This window comes from Hibiscus syriacus, unplaced genomic scaffold (genome assembly GCF_006381635.1).
Source record: "Hibiscus syriacus cultivar Baekdansim isolate YM2019G1 unplaced genomic scaffold, ASM638163v2 tig00110627_pilon, whole genome shotgun sequence".
In the NCBI taxonomy this organism is placed as follows: Eukaryota; Viridiplantae; Streptophyta; class Magnoliopsida; order Malvales; family Malvaceae; genus Hibiscus; species Hibiscus syriacus.
In genome coordinates, this window is record NW_024062804.1 from 679653 (window position 1) to 706129 (window position 26477).

Consider the following 26477-nt stretch of genomic DNA (forward strand, 5'->3'; position numbering starts at 1 on the left):
TATCTTCAATTTTCCTCTTTCACCCCCCCCCCTTATTCCACCACTCCTTTATCTATGCCCCACTATCCGCTGTTGGGTGTGATATAACGAAACTGGTTTACCATCGTTGTCTTTTTCATCAGCATGGGAATTGGGACCAAAGAGAAGGAAAAAAAAAAGCAAACCAAAAAAAGGATAGGTTGAACACTAATAAAAGAGAGGAGGGGAGGAAATTTCTGGGGCTTCTCAGGCAGACAAGCCAGTGTTGAAAACGAAAGACTTTGGAATTTGGAGCGTATTTAAATATGGGATTAGGTTCTCCAATTGACAAACATTTAATGTTTGTTGAGTTTAGGGATTTCATTATAGTCACCATTGTTGTGGTGGCCTCCCTCGCTCCTTAGCACTGCCGCTGTCTGTCTGGTTTTCCTCCAGATGATTGGCCTCGATTTTGTTTCGTCCACCTTGTTAATTGCCACCTGGAAGAAGAATATCTCAACCCAAAGAAAAGAATATCTGAAGTTTATGTTTTGGTCCCTTTATTATGCATAAAGTTTAAATTCAGTTATATACTTGAATTTAACACTTAATTAACGAGCACTAATAACTGCAGTATGGTGATTGAACGTTTTTTGTCAAATGGTTGAGAGTATTTAGAACATATACTACTTTATAATTACTTTAGCTCAATTAAAAAAACACTTAATTAATGATTTCCTTCGAAGTATATTCGTTTTTAACTTTGCACCCTAAAGTATTTTTCTCAACTCTTTAAAGATTTTGTTTATGGTAAAACTATAATATTTTATGTAATAATAATATCTCAAAAAAATATTAATATTTAACAATCAAAATTGATCAAAATATTTAATCAATTCAATTTTTAGTTAAAAAAATTAATTAATTTTTTTAAAAGTTTGAGGGCTTTAGGAATCTTTAAGCCAACAAGATATGAAGATTGATCTTAAAGTTGAGTATAGGAGTGAAGTACAATTTTGAGCAAAAATAAAGGTACAAAGGCAAGAAAGCATAGGGGCACGTGAAGCATAAGGTTGGTCACGTGAAGTAGACGCTTTCTTCTTCAAAAATTGGTCTGCCAATGCTATAGTATGGAAGGGTGAGTTAGTAGTGAAATGGGTAGTCCACGTGGGAGTGTGGGTAGTCCACGTGGGAGTGTGGGTAGTCCCCGGCCCCCCAGTCCACGTGAGTGAGTGTCTTAGATTCCTTGGTCTTTTACTCTTTTGTCTTCCTCACGTTTTTGAACATTCACTTTCAAGTAAAAACGATCCCATGCTTATTCTCATCTTACCATTTTGGTTACCGAATATAGGGGTGTCTAAACTTTGATTAAAATCTATTTAGTCGATCGAATCAAATTTTTTTAATTAATCGGTCAGTTAGTTTTAAGTTTAGTCAATTAACGGTTATTTTTTTTAATTTCAGATATATATTATTCAATTTCGAAATCAATTGATTAGTTGAATTAATCGAATTTATTAAATTTTTTCATATATTATTTATATATTAGTGTGTTTAAAATTTGGTTTTAACCAAATTAACCGAAAATATTAAATAATTTTTAAAAAATAAAATATTAAATATATATAATATATGTTATTTATATATTTCGGTTAACCGACCGATTAGTCGAACTTTGTTCAGCTTGATTAATTATTTTTGAAAAAAATTGGTTTAGTAAACAGTTAAAGGGGGAAAATTTTTGGTTAATGAGTGAAAGTTCGATTCGGTCGATTAACCGAACCGACCGATTGAACACCCCTAATCGAATACAATTATTATTCCTTTGAATATATGGTCATATTAAAAATTTAAGTGAGGAGTACGATTTTAAAAAATTATATCAAAAATTTTAAAGACGTGAAAATATATTATCGATGAAAAATATATAAAATTTTAAATTTTAAAGTACCATCACATTTCTAATATCCTTTCAATCTATGTATACTTTTAATCTTTATAATTTTAATTAAATTAATATTAATAATTATGAAAACTGGATTGAATAATTATGAAATTTATCAAAAAAAATTAAATTTTCATCAATATTGGATTAGTTAGAATCCCATAAGATATAATTTTTTTTATGAAGTAAATTCTTTCGATATATAGAAGGAAACAAGAATAAAATATATTCTTAGATTCTCGTCTGAAATTTTATTTGAATAAACCGTTGACGATGGGAATATTTTTTCTATCAGATCAAAAAAGGTAAATTGCATAAATTATCTTTGTTGTGTGTGGTGAAAACGTAATTCATCGCCTTTAAATGAATAAAAATGTGTAAAAATCGCAAAGCTTGGGTCGAGAGAAACACAATATTTAAGTATTTCAGCCACATTTGAGAATAAAAGATGAATATATAATTTATTAACATTATATAATTTTATACATTATTAATAAAATAAATAGTTGCATTCATTAAAAATTTAAAATCATTTTTAATTAAAAATATATTTATTATTTATAGTTACTTTTAAATAAAAAGAATTATGTGATTAATATGTATGTACACGCTCTAAACTGTTTCTAAATATGCTGATATATTTTATAACGGCAAAACTTTCGAGATAATGTTATGGAAAAAATTAATTCACGAGATAAAGCACTCCCAAAATTAATTGCTCAAATAAGGTGAAATCCACAGTGTTGGCCGTAGATCGCCATGCCTTCCGGGCGACCTACTAGGTCGCCATGTCTTCCCGGCGAGCTACAAGAGATTGCATGTGCCATGCACGTCCCAACACGCTGGGCATCCGAGGCCATCTGACCGAGGCCATCCGAGGCCATCTGACCGAGGCCATCCGAGAGCATCCGAGGCCATCCGAACGAGCTATGCGAGGGCATCCGAGGGAAACCGAGCGAGCTATGCGAGGGAATCCGAGGGAAGCCGAGCGAGGGTAGGTCGCCCGGAGTGCATGGCGACCTACAAGGTCGGCCGGAGGGCATGGCGACCTATGTGTTGGGATGTGCATGTGCCATGCAACACGTTCATTCTCACGTTCATTCTCTCTGTTTGAGCAAGGATAGGTCGCCCGGAGTGCATGGCGACCTATAAGGTCGCCCGGAGTGCATGGCGACCTACGGCCAACACTGTGGATTTCACCCTATTTGAGCAATTAATCTTGGGATTGCATTAGCTCGTGAATTAATTTCTTTCATAGCATTAACTCGAAAGTTTTGTCATTTTATAACTATGAATGAAGATGGAAGAATTTTTAATTATATGGAATTTTTGGGATAAAGAGGCGTTGCGTAAAATCCCACAATTCCGGTGGTCCCAACACTAGGCTTCGTCGGTGGTGGGGGCAGTAAACGTGGCCGAACACCATTTATTTTAAAGATTACAGAAAGCTTAAATTTTGTGGACGCCCCCCATTTCCCATAAACTAGGAATCTTCCATGATATTATATCACTCCTGTCTCATAATAATTCCCCAAACAACTGCCTATTTTCATCAAAGCCTATTATCCGGTGCTTGATTTGATGCTCTTTCTCGGTGTTGGTCGTCTTGTTTTTCTGACGGCTTAACTGCTCAACTTGTCGGGTTTTCTTTTAGATTATCACTCACGTCAACTCCAAATACTTACTGAATCTCACCCTTCAATGGCAGAAAAACACAAACTCGAATCAGTTCCTCCGAGGATGACGAGTCACTTGCGTAATTTACCATCCACGTACGTGTCTATACATACATAATATATAGCTGAACAGTGTGTTTTTCAATGTGTTTCGTCTGATCATTCTTGTTTGCAGGTGTGATCCTGATGCGGCGGAGCTGGTGCAGGAGAATGGTCGAATTTTGATTCGGGGTTTATCGTCCAAGAAACTCGGAAAGAAGAACATAGCTTGTCTGCAAACCCGGTACCAGGAGCTACGATTGCCTGAATTATACGAGGATGGTTACGATAAACGACTCGTGGATTTAAATATTGTTGCTTCAAACAGACTCAACGTGCCCCAGATTGAAGAAGACGACATTATTCTTCAGCAAACCATGAATAACGATAGGCAGGTGCCTCAATCTTGCTACAAGCAATCAAAGGAGAAAATCAAACCAAGGGTTGATGAGAAAAGTGAAGGGATGAACTTTTCAATCTTCTTAAGATCTCCAGCTCTTCAAAAATCTCACCAGATTCCGAGCTCTGGTACTCCAACAAGAAACAATTCTTTTGAAAAAAAATCCATGGAGAAAGAGTGGGTTCCTGATGAACAATCGGAAGCCGCTCCAAGCAAAGGCTCAAAGAGAAAGAGAAAACCAGAAACTCACAGCCTATCTGAAAGGGTAAGCTCAGCCAAATCCAACATCTAAAAATATATATTCAGGTTTTGTAGTAAATTGAAATATATCTAATTTTTAGCAGAGAAGAAGAGATAAAATCAACAAGAAGATGCGTGCATTGCAAGAACTCATACCCAACTGTAATAAGGTGGATAGAGCTTCGGTGCTTGATGAAGCAATCGAGTACTTGAAAACCCTTCAGCTTCAAGTTCAGGTTAGAGCCTTTGGATATCGTTCCTTGGATTGGATCACTAAATATAAAAACATGGCTTAATAACAATGGGATCTTGCTTCCAACAGATGATGTCAATGGGATTGGGAAGTAGTGGTGTTTATATGCCTCCGATTATGTTGGTTTCGTCGATGCAACATATAAATGCACAGCCTTTGGGTGGTTGTTATTCTCCCATGGCTGTCGCAATGCAAATGGCACAGTTACCGTCGACATCTTCACTAATTCCGGCGATCAACCAAGCTAGACTCAACATGCTTGGCTTCTCTGGTCAGGTGTTATTAACGTCCATGCCGCCATCGCCATCACCTCTCCTATCGTTGGCTGCTGCGAGATTTGCCCAACTACCGGTCCAGACCCCCGCCGTATCCCGAGCTAATGCCGCCGCAGCCGCTGCCGCTGTTACTTTGTCTACATCGATGGATTGGAGTCTCACACATTAACTCGAGAAACAACTACTGATGACGAGAGTTAGCAAATCAATTCTGAAAAGATGGAAACAATGCTTAAGGTCTCCTTACTCGCATCAGGTTACAGTTTTGGATTTGTTTTCTCTTAATTGATATGAATTTTTTTTGTTGAAAATAGATTTTCATGAAACTTAAAGTGAAAATAAAGATTGAAAGAAGAGATTAACATGTAAATAATTCGTGCAGGAGCCTATAATTTAATCAATTTTGAGCTTGCGGACGAGCTTTGAAAACTAAGAATTAAGCAAGGTGAAGATTTCAGATCAAGTGTTTTTAATTTCCAAAAGAAAATGGGTCCACTAGTGGTTGATTTGCAGCAGCTTCCTTCTTTTTTCATGTAATTATACGAAGACATATAAACTTCATGTTAAGACTACTTTCTTTCCAACATAAAAGTTCATCACGCTGAATATAGATATACGTGGGGGACAAAGTAGCAGTATATCCTTTTTAGATTTGAAGGTAGCTTTTCATGAATCATTATTCAAGCTTTCAAAAAGAAAAGTTCATATACATATTTTAGGTTAAGAATAATCGATTATCTATAAAATTGTTATTTTATTTGAAAATAAGATAATTTCATTTGCGTTTAAATTTAAGGTCAAAATTAAGTTTGAGATTTAATTATACAACATTTCATTTTTTTAATAATACGTAGTGATTACAATTTACAAGTTAGTATCTTATCAGCATCTTTCTTAACTATTGACACCACACCTTACACACGCTCCCTTTAACTATTAAAATCACTTAATGGTTACTTTATGCATAAATTAAGTCATTTTGACACCTATAAATTGATATTTTATTAAAAATATATGTTGTTAAAATTTTTAAAATGAATGTTAATGATGATAATAAACAATGTTAAAACAAATAAACATGTTAAAATAATAAATACATAAATAATATTAAATAGCAAAAAATGTTCTTTAACATTTGATAAAATAACTTTTTAGTCTTATTCTTTTTAGAATATGTTTTACCTCAATATCTCATTTTAGAGTAAAATAATACATGATTGAATAGAAATTGTTAATCGACTAATGTTCAGTACTTTAATATGACATATTTTAAACATATGACACATGTCATATCACTATTAATATGCATATGACATATGTTACGTCAACATTTTATTTACATAAGTTTTGTCACGATAGTGAAGAGCATTGATTGCTATTCAACTAACAGTCTCCTCATTATTGTATTCATGAATGGATTAAGAGGGTTCTAAAGGGCGATCGCACTCTTAAAAATTTTAAATTCTTATACAATTTAGATTATTTATTTGTATTTTCTTTGGATGATTTAACCCTACTGTATGCATCTAACCTACTATATTAACGTAGGAAGATTGAAGTACAAATCACATCATCCCAAAAACACCCATCATTGGGCATTGCTTAGTAGGAGCCCAGGTCGTTAACACATATAATCCGTTTATGTCGAGGCAACCTGCTGGTGTAGGTTTCTAGTAGCTTAGCTTCGGCGTTTATAATGCGGCCCTTCAGCTGGTAATCGACTCTTCTTGGGCCTTTGATGCAAATCCAATGGGAAAAAAGCATGTAAATTATTTAAAGTTTTGATGATCGATTGGGGGTTAAATATGTTAATCCCACTTGTAATTATGTTTTAATTTCTTCCTTCTCATTAAATTCAATTTCTCCATCATACTTTCAGTCTCTATATATCAGTTAAAAGCATAAATGGAGCAATTATATTTAATCGGTTGATTAAGTTATTCATTTTTATTTCCTTATATTCTCTTTTATTTTTTAACATTTCATCTTTAATGTTAAATAAAGTTTTAAATTATGGATTGGTTCCACACACAAAAAATAGAGCATGCCTATTTCAAAAATTATTATCTTAGCATGTAAATTCTTTTGCGTTAAATGTTATTTTAGCTCCCAAAGTTGTACATGGTTATTATTTTGGTACTTGTAATTCTCTAGTTCAATTTGATACCTAAAGTTATAAACCGTTATTAGGTTAGTTCAACCAGAAATTCTTTAAAATAAATTAAATTAAAAAAGTTCTCAATTTTTAAATATATATTTTTTAAATACTTATAAAAAAATCCAAAAATTATAAAAAAAAATGCATTCAATCAATTACATCTCATAAAAAGGGTTGTTATGGTAGAAAAGCAATGTTAAGAGCTTAAAGCATATGATGATTTGGATTCTAAAACGATAAAGATAAGGTCACATGCTACAGGTTAAGCTTAAAACCAATCTTAAATTTAGTGTTAATACATGACAAATGCATGTGCTTATGTCGCCTCTAATGCTAAGGGGGGCCCTGCTTTAGTGGGATACACACCCATTAAAGGCTCACCCCTGAATAGACCCCTCCCTCATTGCCAGGACCTCTCAATTTATGCACACATAAGAAACAACTTAAGTGCTTCTCCTCTGCTCAAAAACGAATGTAGGGCAACCACTAAACAATTTATTACTCTTGTGATCTTATACACACAATTCGATATAATTATTTATTCAGAATCTTTTTTAAACATTGATAACAATTATACACTCTATAAATATAATTATCTGAACTTAAAATCTTTAAAAAATAATATTTTTTATACTATTAAAATCACTCCTGAAATAAATTTTACTTGGTAGAAGAAAGAGAGTGGGACATTATGGGTGTAAATTGTGTGCAAACCCTTGGACCGTTGACATCAAGTTCATGGTGACAAATTATTACAAGGGAATTTTAATGTGGGTTTTAGCACGTCTAATCCCATTATCACAAAGGGGGTTGATAGTTGATCTTTCTTGTCAATTGGGTTGTCACCCCTTTCGGACAGAGATGGGTTAAAAAAAGATGATTATTTATTTATTTTTGTTTCAAAGACACAAAGATTATTATGTCCATTTTGTTATTTTCAAACTGCTTGTTGATTCGTAATTCTTGTGATGAATTATTAAGGGTTTTTTTTTTATCATTTCAGTGTCTTTTCGAGATTTTTATGGACAGAAAATCTTTTTCTTCCGCAACACATTCATGCATCCAAACGAAGCTTAAACTAAGTTCATGTTATTCTAAGGTATGATAGAATATATAATTATGTAGATCATTTGCTTTCGGATTGACGAAAGAGAGAGAGGGAAAAAATCTCAAAGTACGTGACATGTGTTACGTTGCATCCAATATTATCATTTATTCTCACAATTTATAATTTATCGTTATGTTATCGTCACAATTTATGTAGATAATTTTTCTTTGGATTGATGAGTAGTGAAATACTGAGAATCCTTATCAATAATGCTTTTTTGTCAAAAATAAAATCTATTTACCTGAGTCTAAAAATAATTCGAACGATGAGCTTTACAAATTTAGTAGCACACATCCCCTCTACTATATGTCATACAATTCATAAATATTACCAAGTGAATTTGAAGCATAAAGATACAATAGAAATGATCTAGATAAACTTTCAAAACTTAAACCCTCTTTAAACCTTCAAGATAGCTTCACATCATCCTTCGGAAAAGATGGTTAACTTTTTTTAAAAAAACTCCATGAATTAGAGATGCTAAACCTTATCTTCCTTAATCTTGAATGATTGAAAATAATTAAGAAGATTGCCCTTTTGAATGAAAATGCTCTTTGGAAGAGAAGATGAAATGAAGAGATTGGTGAGATCAAGGGAGATTGTGAAATCACCAATTTCAGCTTTTGACCCTAAACAAGGCCAAACAATAGAATTAAATCTGTCTTAAAATTGGGTTTAATTATCCTTGTAGTGCTTCTTATTTCATTCTCAATTCAAAAATCTTAATTTTATACTCAATTGAACTGAATCCTCACCGGATTAAGTCTAAACATGTCCTAATAAATTCGATTGCTCTAATAAATTTATTCATCTATGATTGTGATTCGAGTCAACACTTTAACGTTAACTCAAAAAATTAGATCGTCACACAAGCATCTAACATTATAAGTAGATATTAGAGATTAGGGTTAGATGTGAGTTGATAAACCCTTATATCATACATAGCTATAATCCTCTTATACTCACTTTTTTTTTACATAGTAAAATTTCTAATGTTCTTATTTTCCTTTTATTGTTATTTTACTATTGTTTCTATTATAATTATCAACATCTAGTATTACAATGTAATTTGAGGAGGTCTAACGCAACCAATGATATATATATATATGTACTTTTAAAAGATGAAATCAATCATTTTAATTTGTTCTTTGTTCTTTCTTTAAAAACAAGAAGAAGAAAAAGCAGCATATTCCATGTTTCAGTTTTTCATTTCTTTGTCCAAATCATCACCATTACGGAACAACCTTGTTGAAAACAGCAAATCATATTTGACAAGGGTCAGATCCAATTACATAGTGTAAAACTTTTTAATTTTACACATTTTTAGAACCGTTAGATGAAGAAAAATTCATTGCTGAGATTAATAGTAGGAAATGTGAAGATATTCATTAGAAGAAGAAAAAAACAATGAGTTAATCTCAGCCTTTGATTTCCCCTCATCCAACGATCCTAAAAATGTATAAAACTAAAAGTTTAACCCTAGGTGTAAGTGGATCCTAACCCATTTGACAATATATATACTTATAAATAATAAGTTAATTATTTTGGTAAAGATAAATTAAAAGATGAAATATACTGGCCATATTGATTTTCATAAATATTTTTTTGAACAAATTTATTTTCATAAATAAAATTAAGAAGAAGCAATAAGTAAGCATATTCATGGACCGGGTGATTTGTTTAGCATAATTTAAGTCAAGATTGAATTAGTGATATTTTTATCTCAAGTTAGCTCAACCCGAATTGTTTTTTTTAATATATCGAACTAAATATTAAATAATTAGAACTAAACCCACACCTAATGAAATTTAAACTTAAAATTTTTAAATATACTGGTAATAATAATACTTGGATCAGTCTTCAATCTTTTTATATCTTCATATTTTGTCTTTCAACTCTTTTTTTTTTTCTCTTTTTCATTTTCCATGTTTTATTTTACAATTTTTTTTTTGGAATGGGCCTTCTCGTTTTCTTATGAAAATAGTAAATAGATGCATATGTTATTTTTTATAACAATCGGTATCTGATCTATTGATCAACTAATTTAGATCAGGTATTGTAGAGGCAAGAGCGACACTCACTACCTAGTTTGCTCCGTTCGCAAACGTCAAGACTAAAATAACCCAATTTATTATTTTAGAATATATTTTTATCTTATTTTAGTAATTTTTCTTCTTCTTTTAGGGCTGGATTTATTCTAATCTTTTCAATAAGGTATTATTTAATTATTTAATAATTTATCTGTTTTGAATTCTCAAGTTGATTCTCTCGTATTAATAGACGTATGTAACCACTTCATATTTATTGTGTTTGAGTTGCGTAAAATAATTTATCAAAGTGTGTCCATGATACTAGTTATTGAAATTTATTGGAGGTACCTTGTTACTATTTTAGTCATTTTATAATTGTCTTACATATTATTATATTATACATTCATTAATCAAATATTAAAATTAATTATTAATTTTTATACAATTTTTTTTTAAAAATTTGACCTAAAAAAATCAATGATTAAGGTGAAGTTCAAACCGTGTAGTTTTGGGAGTTCAATATAATTAGTATAATAAAACGAATATTTGATTGTAAGTCGGCACATGGCTAAGTACAAACAATAAAGACATATAAACGGAAATTATTTATTGAGATGTATTTTGGATTTTAAAAAACGACGAACCATAAAGATAATTAATCATATTGTCAATATAATAAATATATATCCTCTCGCATTATTTCTATCCAAATTGATATTCTTCTTTAAATTTGTTTAGGAAAAAAACAATAATATATTAAATTTAACTATAATCATCATAATCGAGTAGTTCAAATATACTAAAATTACTTACAACTAATTTAAAAAAGTAATTTTACTTTGCAATAAACCTCTTGTAGTTGATAAAAAAAACCTTTCGGGACGTACGGATGGAGATGTGACGTGGGATTTCCGTTGACGATGGTAGTTGGTTGATGAGCCCCTCATAACGCACACGTGTTGGAGAGCGAGCCATGTTAAAAAGGATCTTTCTTGCGCCTCTTTAATGGATTTTGATATGGTTTTATACGACTTTTTTTTTAATTTGAATTCAAAAAAATGACTGGATTTTATTAAGATAAATGTGGGATTGAAGCATTTTTTAATTTAGTGTAAAAAATTTCTAACTCGGTTTGAGTCAAATAATTATTATAATATCTTTTTATATTTTCTAATTAAGTTTGACTTAGATAATTATTTGTGACGAGTCATAGACGTGTTTTATCTCAAAATTTAGAATATATTCGAGATGAGTGGAGAATCATCAAACGTCGGACTGAGTTGAGCTCAAATAAAAGTATTTAATTTTTATATTAAAGTCGAGGTAGTAAAACAAATCTGTCTCGTTTGATGAATAAATTGGATGATTAATTTATTTATTTTTTGATTAAGTTAAAGGTGATTACAAAGTAATATCGGTTCTAAATACTTTAAATCATTTGACAATGAAAGCTTAATCACCGTTACAGTCGTTGGTGCTCAAACCCGTGACCTCTAGGAACACACAACGATTCTTTTAACCACTGATGTAAATTGATTTGTGCTAGATAATTAATAATAATAAACGAGGATATTTTTACAAATAAAAGTAAGAAAGAAATAATCCCATATATTCATTTTCACTAATCCAACAATAAAGAAAAAAAGGTAAAACTAATTTACATAGAATATAAGTGATTTTTTAATAAGTAGTTCTTACCTTTAAATCAACACTCAATATGTATTTAAATACAATCAAATTTACAATCTTTAAAATGTTAAATTAATAATAATGCCAATTAAATTAAGATACACTCGATCAAATGTGCTATTTTTAAGGGTACAAACTATGTTTTGACATGCAATGCATGTCATAGTTAATGATAATCAATCATATATTTACATCCCAAATGCACCATATATCACCTATATGGAGGAGAAAGGAGGGGTCCAACTCCAATAATGACGGCTTGATTACTAGTCCCACCCATATGCTTCAATTCTTCATCCCCCCCCCCCCAATTTTATATTAAATTTACATGTATATATACATTATTTACAACATTTTTACAAAAGGGTATTCTAGTAATGGACCATTTAGAAATGCTACACACTCCTTACTATCAAGACATGACAAGTCTTATTGCAAGACAAGTGAGTCAATCATAATAATGACATATAATGAGTTATGTATATGTAAAAACGAAATTTCATTACTAAAAATAATGAAATGTTGTCTGAACTAAAAGTCAGCAGTGTCTTGGGTCATTTAGGTGATAAGATGAATGTGACATATCCTCAAAGAGTAACGATTGAGGCATGGTTTCATGCTTGGAATGGGGTAAACTTTGAAAATGTTAGGGAATGAGAATAGATTATCAATATAAATGCAAAGAAAAAAAAAACTGAAACATATGATAATTTAAAATTTTTAGGAGATGACTGAGTCTTCTCGACCCATCCCTATTTTAGAGTGTAGATTATAGAAACTAAGGTCACGTTTGCAAAGTAAGGAACTTCATTAGGGGTTGATGGGGTCCCTTGTTTCAAACCTATCTTAATTTTTAGAAGGTTTAAAATGTAATTTTATTATATTAATTAATAAATTTATAAATTTTAAAGGTCCCAAACTACAATTTTCCCATTTTGAGGGGATGACCAATCATGACGTTGAATGATGCTGTACAAATTAAAGCCTGCAGCAAGTAATTAAAATAATATTTATTTTCATAAGCCCCCAAACTCAAGGGGGGAAATGAATTCCTTGTTTGGAAAAGGATGGAACTGGGGAACCCAAATCAATGCAGTAAACTAAAGAAAAATGAACTAATTAATTAAAGCAAAACAAAGGAAAACAAGATAAAAAGGCCAAGCAGGACCAGCCATGGAAGTCCTTGGTGTTAGTGGTGCCAAATATCGATATCATTCATTAATATTTTTATATATTAGTTGACTATAGAAAACAGCTCATGTGCAAGCATATGATGAGCTCACGAATGAATGATGAGACATGATTGAGATATAATTACAAGTATGTTTTGTTTTCTTTGTAATGGAAAATATGATTTTTTTTATAATTTATAATTTGATATTGTTGGGTATATGAATTGGGACAGTACTAAGGTCAAGGAAGCCTTCGTAATATAATAGAGAAAAGTAGCTATAATACGAATTATGAGAAAACAATTAATAAAAGAAAATTGAAAGATGCTTGTAGCCATTGTGCAATGGACAGGGTTTTGTTGTTGGTACATAGACTTAAACAACATAAAGGAATATTTGTCTGTGCATGAAACTTTATAAACGCAATTTGCTAAACGATGGACTTTTTCAATGTTTTTTCTCTCTCTCTTTCGGATACATAAAACAACCTTAATCATCTTCCTACCACTTTTATATATTCAAATAATTAAACAAATATATTTATAAGTAGATAAAATACAAGGAATGAGCGAATCAAACGACCTCGGTGATTAAAGAATTTATTGTTAACCATTGATGTCTCGGTTCGAGTATTGCATATGTAGAAGTATGAGTGTTCATTGTCAAATGATTGAGAGTTTTTTAACAAATACTATATTGTATTCACTCAAATTTATCTAAAAAAAATACGAGAATCTTATGATTAGAAGATATTGTATTTGGGTTTTATGTGTATTGCTGATTATATAGAGAGAGAAGATAGGATCCAATCACATAATATAAATTTCAGTCACTCATTTTTATTCATCTAAAATTCCTAAATTTATATAAAACTAAAACCATTTTTCATTAAGTAAATGAACCATGATCCTATATGGCGAAGCTTGCAGAGAATTATGATGCTGGAACCGTTGTATGTGAAACAGCTCTTAATGCTGTTAAGATAGGAGCCTTGTTTATGGTCTTGTATTTAGCCATTTAGTTGCTGCCTAGTTGTATCGGCCTTTTGGTCTCTTTTCTCGTTCAAAAAATTATAAACATTAAAGTTTTTTTTCATTCAATAATTATAAATTTACAACAAAATGGATAGTGAATAAAAATATCTTATTTCAAAGAATATCGAAATTGCACTTTTTGGACAACAATAATTGTTTTTAATGACATATTTGTTGTTGAAAATAAGAGAAAGAAAAACATAGTTTTTATAAGAAAATAGTGAAGAAGATAATGGAATGATGAGGAAGTCTGTGGTGGAGAAGTCCGTATATTAATGCGTATGTATTCACAACAGCATTCAATATCGATGGTTGAGACTTTTAATTGTTAACTTTAAAAAATTATATCTAATATTGAATTTTAAAAAATATATGTAGAATCAAACGATCTCAGTAATTAAAATATGATTATTATCTTCGGAGGTCTTGAGTTCAAACATGGCGTATATAAAAATATTTGAGTGTTTATTATTAAATGATTAAAAGTTTTTCGAATAAATATTATCTTATTATCACATCAAAATATATATATCAATTATTTTTTCTTATAATATTAGTTTAATATATTCGTAAATGTTAATTACCTGTCATTAACGTAATTAAATAAATTATATCTTCGTTATAATTTTTAGATTGATAATGTTTTACATATTTTCTATCTGTTTTTCAATTTATATATAAATATATATTATAGCATATATTATATGTAATTGAACTGAAAAGGGTAAAAAATAAGCGTTAAATTAATGATATGTAGGCCCTTTTCCGTTCCCAAGACCATGCATAATTTAGAGACATTTGGGACCCATAAAGATGGCGTAGATATATGTTCTCTCTACAGTACACCGTCTGTTCTCTCCGTATAATTTTGGCATGCATGCACTCCAAATATTTGACTCCACTAACTCATTTTCAACCGTCCGATCCACATGAAGTCCATATGAGCCCTTGATCTTCTAATCTCTCAAATTAATTCACACATTAAAAATTTGGGATTTAAAATATCCGAATTATTCTTCTAATCATGGGCCTCCTTTAAGCAATTATTAGTGTTTGGGAATGTGTGAATTGATTATGTTACACGCCAAACGAATCAAAAACAAGATGAAAGAAAAATAATTGATGTTAAAGTATTGTTTTGCCGCCTAAATAATCATTTGTTTTTTAAGTAGTTTAGAGTGAGTATAAAATAATATATATTTATAATTTGTTAATTATTGATATATACATATTATGTTAACTTAATTACTTAAATCTAAAAAAAATATTTTAATCACTAGTTCATTCAATAAGTTCTATGATCATTGTTTATTTAACCATCTTATCAAGATTCCGCCCTACGTTCTCACAATTTCAATGCGGGTCATGCCCGTCTTTATTTTTCGAGGTCGGAAAAAAAATTGATTCGATCGATTCGATCCGTTCATCTGTTGATTCAATATAAAAATTTGGATATCTGATTCGTTATTTAACTTTTAGATAATTTAGTTTAGATATCGAAACAAAAATCGGATAATCAAATCAAAAATATATCGATGAAATTTTAATTTCGGATTATCCAAAAATCAGAAGAAAAAAATTAGTCCTCGAACCCCTCAGCCTCAGGCGCTCCAATGCCTCAGCACCAACGCCCCCAGCCAGCCTGCCTGATTTTTTTTTTTAAATTTAAATTATTTATTTTTCAAGCCTTCTAAGTTTTTGTTTTAGAATTATTCAAATATGTTTTGATAAATATATAATAGAGATATAGAATATATTATTGTTAATTATGATTATTATCGCAACCAGCATCCTTTTTTATACATAGCCAAATTACAACCTCCATTTCGACTCTAGTTTTAAATGAAGACCCCACAATTACCCCTTTTTATATAAAATTATATTTTTCTAGACGTTACAACTCAAGTTTTTAAATATACAAACAATAATTAAAGAAAATGTTTTTAAATCTAAAACGATTTGTCACAAATAAATGAGAGCCAAATGATATGTCTTTGTAAGATAAACCTTCCTACATGCATAGTTAAAGGTATCTTTTGAAATTGAATTTGAATCATAAAAACTTACAATTAGTTCAGAATCAGTAAGGATAATTTTAATACTTTTACTTAAATCAAACCACATTTAGCAAACCGTAAAAGACGAGGAGGATACTCCTAACTCCTGTTTGTCTTTGCTTTCTTTGTATTCATGATGTAAATTAAGCATGATTGTTTTATTGATTTAAGTTTGGTCACTGGTTTTTTAAATTTTAAAATCTCAACGATGCATTATCCTGGAATTTTAAAATTTTGCAGAAAATTTGTACTTTTTAAATCAAACTGTTACTAATTGACCATCTGTCAATTGGGAATTTAATATGATGACCTTCGTCCTGGCTGGCTAAATAAAAAGACGAACAAGAAAAAAAAGGAATATAGGAACAGCAGGGATTAGGGAGTTAAAGTCTGGATTTATGAATAGAGATGCAGAAGGATTTGGTTCTGTTATTTTAATATGCAACGTTCAGAGTTTGCTTTCTTTTTTACGAATTTAAATATCGAGTTTCCGAGAATTGTTTGCCGTATCGTGCATTTGTGCAATAATCTTATAATCATCATAATGATTGAATATAAAATATTTTAAAAGGTTTTGGATTGTGCAAATCAAACTCCAGCAAACATTTGAGATTCTTTTCACCGGAAGTCTTGTCTTGTCTTGTCCATGGACGGCCGAAACCAGTAAAGTTGTGGCATTGGGGGGGGGGGGTTGTTTTACCCAGAATAACATGGACATTAATCAAAAAGGATAATTTGTATTTAATTTTCAATCATTCGTGAAGGTTGAAAAGTCCAATGTTTCTTGCTGTATTTGTATATTGTAATTGGTGAGTACCCTCTGTTTTGCAGCCCCTCAAGTTATTTGCAGTCGTCAGAATTCATGACCAGTCGCCTCAAAGCTTAAAATACATTCATTCACTTTTGGTTTCTCGAGTACCTGAGGATTTTTGGCTTTATTGGGTCTTTGGTATTTCAGCTATACCTTTTTGTTAAAAATACCCGACACAAGATTTTAGTTGAAAATGTTCATCAAGAGTGACGGTAATAAAATTTGAACTTAACCTTATAAATTTAAATTTTGAATTCCAAACATTTATATCAATATTCATTGGCGTTGAAATATATTAGCTGGTAATATGAAAGGAAGGTTTAATAGTAGAATAAGTGTTTAAATAGTAAAATTTATATTTTTTTGGCTTTGTTAAAGTTTTATTTAAGTATGCGCTTTAATTAAAGTGGATTTTCTTCGTTTTCCCTTTTTTTTCTCTACGATTTTTAAAGAAGAAAAATAAAAATAACAGAAATTAAAAAAAAACTATTTTATTTTTGAGAAATCGAAAAATTATAAGTCTTAAGTACTTCAACTTTTCAATCTTTTCTGTTGTATCAAATTTGATATACACTCTTTTGTTCTTATTTTTTTATGAAAATAAATTAAGTCCAAAAAATTAGTGCAAAACGCTACGATATTGAGAACTATTCTATTATTAAGTGAAATCAACAATTCAACTCAAAAAATAGTCAAAAAGATTTCAATTTTACTTATGATAACGAGACGAAGAAATAAAAAAAATTAGAAGCTTGAAAAATTCATTAATGAAAAATAACGATTTTTAAAACAAATAACCTGTAAATAGTTATAAATTAAAATATTAAACATACTTTTAATAAAAAAAATTAAACGACTAAAGTTAATAAGATATATATAGTTCGAAAAGTTATTAAAAAATAGATCTAAAAGGAATAAAGAAACAGAGTACGTAGTCGCATTCAACGAAGTAAATATGTGAGGACAACAATTATGATCTGTTTCTCAAATTCGATGATTTCCGTGAGGAGAAAGGATTCCAAATTTCAAAGGATGAGGAAGGGAATTAGTACTAAATCTCAATCTGGAAACTGTAAGGCAAGTTATAACACTGAATGGAATTAATCAAAAACAGCAAACACATTCTTATATGTGAAATCTCAACAAAAATGAATAATTTGTTCTTTTCCATGAAATGATATAAATTGCTCAAAATGGTCACAAGAATTCCCCAAAACTGCTGGTGGAGTAAACAACTTGTGTTGTGTGCATAAGCAAAGCGACAGTAATTTCTTGCAGAAGCGGAGAAGTTTTTACATTTCGAATTTAAGCACCATAAATTATTTACTTTTGACTTGTGTAAAAAGAGATTTACCGTTAACAGAAATTTTACCATTTGAACTTGGCTGAAGTTAAACCTGTGTTTCTCATTTTCGTGTCAGAATAATAAATCAGGCCCCAAAAAATGCCCTACCATCCCTGCACAGGACATTCTCAGACCTTTGATGAGACACATGCAACTCAGACTACTTATCTCGATTTCTTTTAAATAATATCATCTCGAGTTGGAGTTTTGTAATCCGAAATTTTGTATTAAATATTTTTTAATTAATTTAGGATAGTTATAAGTTATTTCTTATAATTACAAAATATGTTCTATCGAAATATTATGATCAAAGTTTAATTTTTTTTATTTTTAAAAAATTAATAAGGAACACATTAAGTGGGACGAATAGAGTATATTTATTTAAAAGATTTTTAATTATTTGATAATAAATTTTTAAACATCCTTGTGAACGTTGTGCTTGAACCCAATAACTTTGATATAACAATTATTCTTTTAGTCACTAAAGTCAATTGGTTTGTACTCGTATTAAATATTAAAATGTATTTTTTGAATAATTTAAGATTAATTATAAGGTAATATTTATTCAAATGTTTTTGATCTATTACTAACTTACACACTCTATAAACATAATTATTTAAAATAAAATCTTTTAAGAGAATCACTCTTTTATCATTAAATTCAATTGATTAGTTAAAATATTAAAATATATAATACGTGGTAATTTTAATCTTCAGACAACCGTTGCTTTTGTAATAAAAATAAAATAAAATGGAAGAAGATGTGGGGGAGAACTATAACACTTGATGAATGCGACTTTTCTTTCATTGAGGTCTCCTCTTATATTAATTCAACTCCTTTTCTCAGTTGCTACTTCACTTTCTAGGCCTCCACCTTTCTTTCTCTCTCTCTCTCTCTCTCTTTTGCATTTTCCCTTTTTTTTCCTTACCAAAGCATTCAAAGACACTGTTGAGAAACCAGACCCCTAGTCGTTTGCTGACAATATCTCACCTAGGATTCAGCGAAACTTGCTGTTTTAGGAAACGTTTCTTCCTCGTTGTGATTTGGTCTGGTCTACAAATGGGGCGGCACTCTTGCTGTTACAAGCAGAAGCTAAGGAAAGGTCTTTGGTCTCCTGAAGAAGACGAAAAGCTCTTAAGGCATATCACCAAGTACGGCCATGGCTGCTGGAGTTCTGTCCCTAAACAAGCTGGTAACTTCCTCCCACTAATTTACCTCTTTTTTTCGTGTCGGTTTCTTCTTTAAATCATTAACTTCCCCGAATTATTGACGAAACTTGCAGGTCTGCAGAGGTGTGGAAAGAGCTGCAGATTAAGGTGGATTAATTATTTGAGGCCTGATTTAAAGAGAGGTGCATTCTCTCAGGAAGAAAAAAATCTCATAATTGAACTTCATGCAGTTTTGGGTAACAGGTATTTTTTTTTCTTTCTTCATTATATGATTTTATAAATTATACTGCAGGTTTATGTAAAAATTCTTTGCTTTGGTTCGATTCTCAGGTGGTCCCAAATTGCTGCACAACTGCCGGGAAGAACCGACAACGAAATTAAGAATCTATGGAACTCTTGCTTGAAGAAGAAGCTTAGGCAGAGGGGCATTGATCCTGTCACTCACAAACCCCTCTCCGAGGTTGAAAATGGGGAAGACAACAAGGGTCAACAGCACACCAACCGCAAGGACATGACGGCTTCGGACAATCCGAAGACTGGAACGTCAGTTACAGTACAAGATGTACGTTACCGATCGGAAATGGAAGGCTCTCCGAGCTCCAAGACAATGAACATCAACAACAACAATGGAAACAACCACACCAACGACCAGCAGCCATCTGATTTGGTGGGGCATCTACCGATTCAACAATTGAACTATGCGTCAAATGCCAGGCTCTCGAACCAAACTCTCTGGTTCAATCAAACTAGGCAAGCGTTCGATATCGATTCCGAATTATCTTCGGCAACGATGACCACTTTTCTCCCGCCATCCACGAATCCGTTCCCCTCTGCTCCGATGGGGTTCAAGCCTTCCGTAGCTGTAAATGGTTCCCACTATTGGGAAACCGGTGCGGCCTCAGCTAACAACAGCAACAGCACCAGCACCGAGCTACAAAGCAACGGTTCTTTCTACGAGAACAATAGCTCCTCTTGGGGATTAGCAGATTGCAGCACACCAGAGAAAGAAGCTTCTCCAAACCCAATTCATCTAATGGAAACTCAAGCTGATGAAATCAAATGGGCTGAATATCTGAATAACCCATTGTTAATGGCGGCTGCTTTGCAGAACCAAACTCAACAATCCATGTACAACATCGACTTCAAATCGGAAACAGATTTCCTCACAAATAATTCGTCAAACACCATGTGGCCTCGTAATCAACAGCAAGAAGAACCTATACAAAATTCTAGCATGTGGGGAACTTGAATTGAACTAATGCAACTCTCTCACATATCAGGTGTGCATCACAGATTTTTCTTTTCGTTTTTTGGTCTTTAATTGTCGTGTATAGGTCTGATACAAAGATTAATTATCATCTCTGAGTATATGTGAGCAAATCACGCTTTGTTTTTAGCTTATTTTCTTGCTTTTGTGGGGTAGAATTCTGCAGAATAAGGCTTGCTCCGGTGTCTTTTAGTCTGCTTTGCCTCTTTGCAAATGGCCATATGCGAGGTTTGGAATGTTGGAATTCTATATGTAAACAACTGTTGATAAAATTAAGAAGAAGATATATGGTTCGTCCATGGCCATGGGGTTTTAAGCATTCATTTCTTTAAAAGTTGGAAACTGATATTAATTCAACAACACGTGAAAGTTATTTTGTCAGCACTTTTTTATTTTCAGTTCCCTCACTCAAAATTGCTTGTCTTTGTCTATCATTGTTTAGAGGACACAGAAATCGTTATCGCCTTTACAACAGCGTTATCACTTTAGTTTCAGATTTTTACTAAAATCATTTAGTTTTTTATTTTGGAAAAAAAACAAATAATGATATTACTAGATAAATTTGTTCACGAGTGGAAAGAATATTCGGCCCGGCATGATGGGTTGGGCTTCAAAATCGAATTATTTTCTAAAAAATATTTTAAATTTAATTCGATGTAGACATGTAATGCAAGCTAAGTTATAATTAAAATAAATCTTATTTTAATTTTATCATATTAAAAATATTTAATCAAATCAACTAGTAATTCAGCACATAACTAAATAAATTTAACATGATATCAGATAAAATTATCATGCTATTATACTTGAGATTTTAGAGGAAACCTTCACCATTGGCCCTCTCAAGACTATAAAGAGCATAACTCCTGCTTTTCAACAACAACAATAATTACTCTGGGTAAGTACCAGATTAATTAATAAAGAAAATAAGGGTTTTATGCCACTCTCAAGTAAGAAATACGGAAAGAATAGCTATAAAACAAATTGGGTGTTATTTAATTGGACAAATTATGCCACTAGTCCATGTTATATATATTGAGTTATGGATTATTTAATATATACACTTAAATTTTGTCAAATTCAAATTCATATCTTTTTAATCAAATAAAAAAATATTATAAGGACTTAAAGTGATAAATTAGAGAATTTGAATTGAATCATAACTTATGTATAATATTATAACTAACAACATATTTGACTCAACAAATTTAATTGTTATTATTTGAATTAATATTGAATTTTTAAATTTTAAAAATATATTTTTTAATTATTTTAAATGATTACAATGTAGTATTTGTTCAGAATCTTTATTAACTATTGACAATGCATACACACTCTATAGATACAATTGCTCAAACCCATGATTTATTGGAAGAACAATATTCTCTTTAACTATCAAGACCAGTTAACGAGTTTAAAGATTAAAAATGGTTAAATTATATGATATGTATTAAATTCATAGTTTATAGTGATAGAAAATGTTGACAACTGATTTATATAGAGGGGAGCGTACATGGGAAGGTGACTCACAATCAAATAAGGGGAGCGTACATATAAGAAACGAGTTCAAATTCAAAGAAAAATTGGAGAGAAGTCAATCATGCCGTGATTGCAAAAATAAATAAATGATACTAAAACGTTGATGTGTGTCAACACACATTTTTCGTCATACTAAGATTTAAACTCTTAAAAATATGATAGAATTTTAGGATTCAAACTCCTAAAAATAGGATAAAATTTTGCTAGGATTCAAACTCCTAAAAATAGGATAGAGTTCTACTATTATTTAAATTCCTAAAGATAGGATCCACAAGCACTATAAATAGCCATTGTAACTCACCATTTGAAGACACGATTTACACACAAAACATAGAGGAAAGCACGGGAAGATACAAAAGCAAAGCTATTGTAAAGGATTCGAAAAGGAAATAAAAGGTAGCATTTTCATTTTTATTTCTTTTGCATGTGCACGTTATTGTTCTTGATATTTGGTTCGAATAACCCAAAACGTGGGTTGTGCCGATGATCAAAATGGGTGGGGTTTCGAAGTTTCGAACCTAGATCTACCCCGAGGCTTATTTTTTAAAAATCGGTTTGATTTTCGGTTAAAAGAGGAGAAGAGCTTTTTAAAAATCTATATTAGTCCCTTTATTTATTATATGGATATTATTCATTTATTATTATTCATGTATTATTATTATATGTATATATATATATATATTAAATTATTTTCATTTGATTTTTTACTATTTTTATTACTATTATTATATATATTTCTTTAATATTTTACTTATAAGTCTAATATTACTATATATATAAATTATCTTTATCTAGTCGTATATATTTTTTATACTTTTAATAGTTTATTTATATACATATTATTGAATATATATATTCTTAATTATTTTTATTTGATTATTTCTTTATTTATGTAATATATCTTATAACTTTATATATTTATATTATTTTTATTATTTTCGTTTTTTTATTCATTATTATTATATTATTATTTTTTTTAAAAACCTTGTGTCTTTATCATATCATTATTAAACATTATATTATATACTACTAACCTAGAGGGCCCATTTTTTTGTCTTATTTCTTACTAGAGCCCCCCATTTTCGGTGAATTAGGAGGGTAGCTTTTCTATTTTTAAGTATTTGGTGTACATATATAGCTTATTATTTTATTAATACTTTGATATATATATATATTATATTTTTTCCTTTTTTCAAATATTACTATATATAATTATTACTTTACTATTTTTTTCTTATCTTACTTACTTATTTTATTTATTTTATTTTTCCCTTGTATCTTATTTGTTTTCTTTACCTTGTTTATCTAACACATTTCCCGATTTTTTTTCAAATCAATCAAGGGTAAGTAATTAGGATCGAAACTTTACCTTTTAATTTAACTTGTTATTTTTCTTAATTAAGACAACTGGAAATTACGTAGTACCGAAAGGGCGGTTCAAGGGTGCTAATCCTTCCTTGACCGTAACCGACTCCCGAACCCAACATATTTCTGGTAAGACGCAGATCAGGTAAGAAATAGGGTATCCGATCAACCCATTTATTTTTAAATAAATGATCGGTGGCGACTCCAATCCACATTTTTCAAGTCGAAGCCCAATTCTGAGGCCCAACCGAAAGACGGTTGAGACAACTTGGCGACTCCGCTGGGGACCGTAAGTGAGTCAGGCTAAGGTAATTTCCAGTTGTTTTTTTTAATGAAAAGGGTAAGTTTAAATTTTAAGGTAACATTTCGATCCTTATTGCTTACTTTTGATTATATTTCGAAGTAAATAGTTGTACTGACCGTTTTTTAATGATTTCAGCCCTTAAAGATTTTTCATCTAAAGGCTCTATACCCGAGCTCCGAACCCTATTTAAGTGGGGATGAAAGCGACGCCTTCGTGTGAATTTATTCTCCGTATGGGCCTAGCAAGTAACCTTCGGGATTCATATACCTTATGCCTTCGTGTGAATTTATTCTCCGTATGGGCATAAGGGAATGTTTCCTCTCGAGTTTAACTTAGTCCACACAAGCCTGTGATGGGTTTAGGACTAAGGGTCTGGCAAGCCCAAGGGGGCACCAGCAAGGAGAACTCGGGTACCATTTTTTAGCACCTAAACCAGGAGACCATGGAGAATTAGAGCCCACCCCAAAATCTCATTCCAAACCCTAGGCTGCTTTGTTTCCTGCTTTAGTTTCTGTTCAAAGCATGCGAACTAGACAAATATGCGGTTAGGATTTGTTTGAAAGTAGCACGCGGGATAGAGATCATGTCCGGGTAGGAATAATAAGCATGTGGGGTAGATATCATGTGGGGTAGGACTTTCATTTTTATGATCGTTTTTTTATTTTTTTTCACCTCACTAACTCTTTTCATCTTTCTTTTATTTTATTTTCATCACTTGCATCATAAAAGAGGTCATTGATCCACTAAAACGTGTTTGTTAAAACTCGAATAATCTAAATCCATGGACAAAGGTGTTGTAATACAAGAGATTAAAAACCCCGAGGTACGACTATGGTCCGAGAAGACTCAGAAGGAAAAGGGAGACAGTCAGTGCTGCTGGTTAGCTACGCCTCTATCAACCTAAAACAGAATAATGTGCAAGAACTTCGAAACATCTGAGATAGTTGGAAGAATGATCGGAAATAGAAGTTCAGTCAGCGGTATGGTGACATTGCATTTTTGCTTCATGTTAAGACCGATGAGCCCTTAATCAGAGTCTTGGTTCAATTTTTGAACCTGGGATACAATTGCTTCACTTTTAACCAGGAGGACATGGTACCTACCATCGAGGAGTATACTACACTATTGCACTGTGAAAGCATTAAACTGGAGCGAGCCTACATCAAACACATCAAGAGTCAGCCTTTCAAGAACGGACTGGCTAAGATTGCAGGAGTTGATGAAAAATGGGTGACTGACCGACTCCGAAACAAAGGTAACGGGCAAGACTATAGACCTTTTTGCACTAGGTCTGTATGGCTTGATCATCTTTCCGAAGGTTTTAGGATGCATTGACGCAGCCGTGGTGGAACTGTTTGAGCAACTTCCGAAACGAGTCAACCCATCACCGACCATCTCAGCCGAGACCTTTTGGTCTCTCAACCATTGCCGAAGAGCTGGCGGAGGTAGATTCATTGGATGTGTTCAGTTCCTTCAAGTCTGGATTCACATCCACTTCTAGAAGACTAATGGGGTTGCCTACTGTAGATTTAACACTACGTATTCACCTTTGAGAGAGTTCATCACCATGACAGGATATGAAGGCGCTTCAAAAGAGAAATGGATGAAAGTCTTCACTCATCTACAGGACCGGGATATTACCTGGAGAGCCCCCTGGTTGTTCCTAGAGAAATGGATTATCTATATCAGAGTTTATGTATCATGGTGACAGTTATAAGAAGATGATCAAAGAAGCAGTCGAGTCATGGAAGAAAGTATCTCGGATGGATGTCTAGAAGATTTAGTCCGAACATACCTTTTATTGTTTTTATGTCTCTTACAAGATAAAACATTTTTGTCTGAATAAGGATTATTTATGATAATGGACACTTTTCTGGATCAATGCCTCGAACATTTCATGCATTCTTGCATTTTGCATTTTTGCCTTTTTGCATTTTCATCTACATTTTAAGCATTTTCACAAACATGAAATTAAGTCGTGAAGGGCTCGATGAAGCGAATTTAACCACATGGAAGCAAGATTGTAACAGTAGGAGCCTGATCAGCTGATTGTAGGACAAAGCTTGCCAGGATGATCTAAGAAAAGAATCCCCATATCCTAAGGGCCACGATGTTGAAGCTGCTAGCTGTTACCACGTAAGAAGCCCCAAACATTCCTCTGAAACCTGTAAGGCGCTTGCCGAAGAAGGGGGCATGGCATATACCATTTGCACTTAGAGGATTATTTTGTTTGAACACGTCTTTGATCTTTCGCTTAATCTGTTAAATGATTGAATTTATGCTACTTTCTAAGGTAGAGCAATTGAACAAATTTTAATCTTTAGTTCTTCGAATATTAAATGAATTAAGGATTCTTTTAATTCTTCAAGAATTATAGATTTTTGACATGTGACAAGATTAGGCCTTTCTTATCCTGTTTCAAACCCCAAAATAAAATACCTTGATTCTTTGCCCAAAATAACTCATGGTCATTACCAAAAAGACCAAATTTTGACATTACCTCCCTTTGAAATTCTTGAACATTGCCTTTATCTTTTTGATACACCCATACTTTTCTTTGAGTCAATAAGATCACACCACTGCCTTTTTAGACTCAAAATTGACATTTTAACCCAAGGCATTGAGTTGTTCATCTGAACATGA

At 31.7% G+C, this 26477-nt stretch overlaps 2 protein-coding genes across 2 annotated transcripts; both read left to right on the forward strand.

The window, feature by feature from the left end:
* The first annotated feature begins 3507 nt into the window (after window positions 1-3507).
* Window positions 3508-4990, forward strand: LOC120136388 (transcription factor APG-like). The gene is made up of 4 exons (XM_039152431.1): window positions 3508-3675; window positions 3755-4283; window positions 4363-4494; window positions 4581-4990. Exons 1-4 carry the CDS (start codon window positions 3605-3607, stop codon window positions 4953-4955), a joined length of 1107 nt encoding a protein of 368 aa, XP_039008362.1. The 5' UTR covers window positions 3508-3604; the 3' UTR covers window positions 4956-4990.
* A 14095-nt stretch (window positions 4991-19085) lies between these two features.
* On the forward strand, window positions 19086-20945 carry LOC120136390 (transcription factor MYB61-like). The gene is made up of 3 exons (XM_039152432.1): window positions 19086-19382; window positions 19473-19602; window positions 19690-20945. The coding sequence occupies exons 1-3, from the start codon at window positions 19250-19252 to the stop codon at window positions 20606-20608; spliced, it is 1182 nt and encodes a 393-aa protein (XP_039008363.1). The 5' UTR covers window positions 19086-19249; the 3' UTR covers window positions 20609-20945.
* Window positions 20946-26477: the final 5532 nt, after the last annotated feature.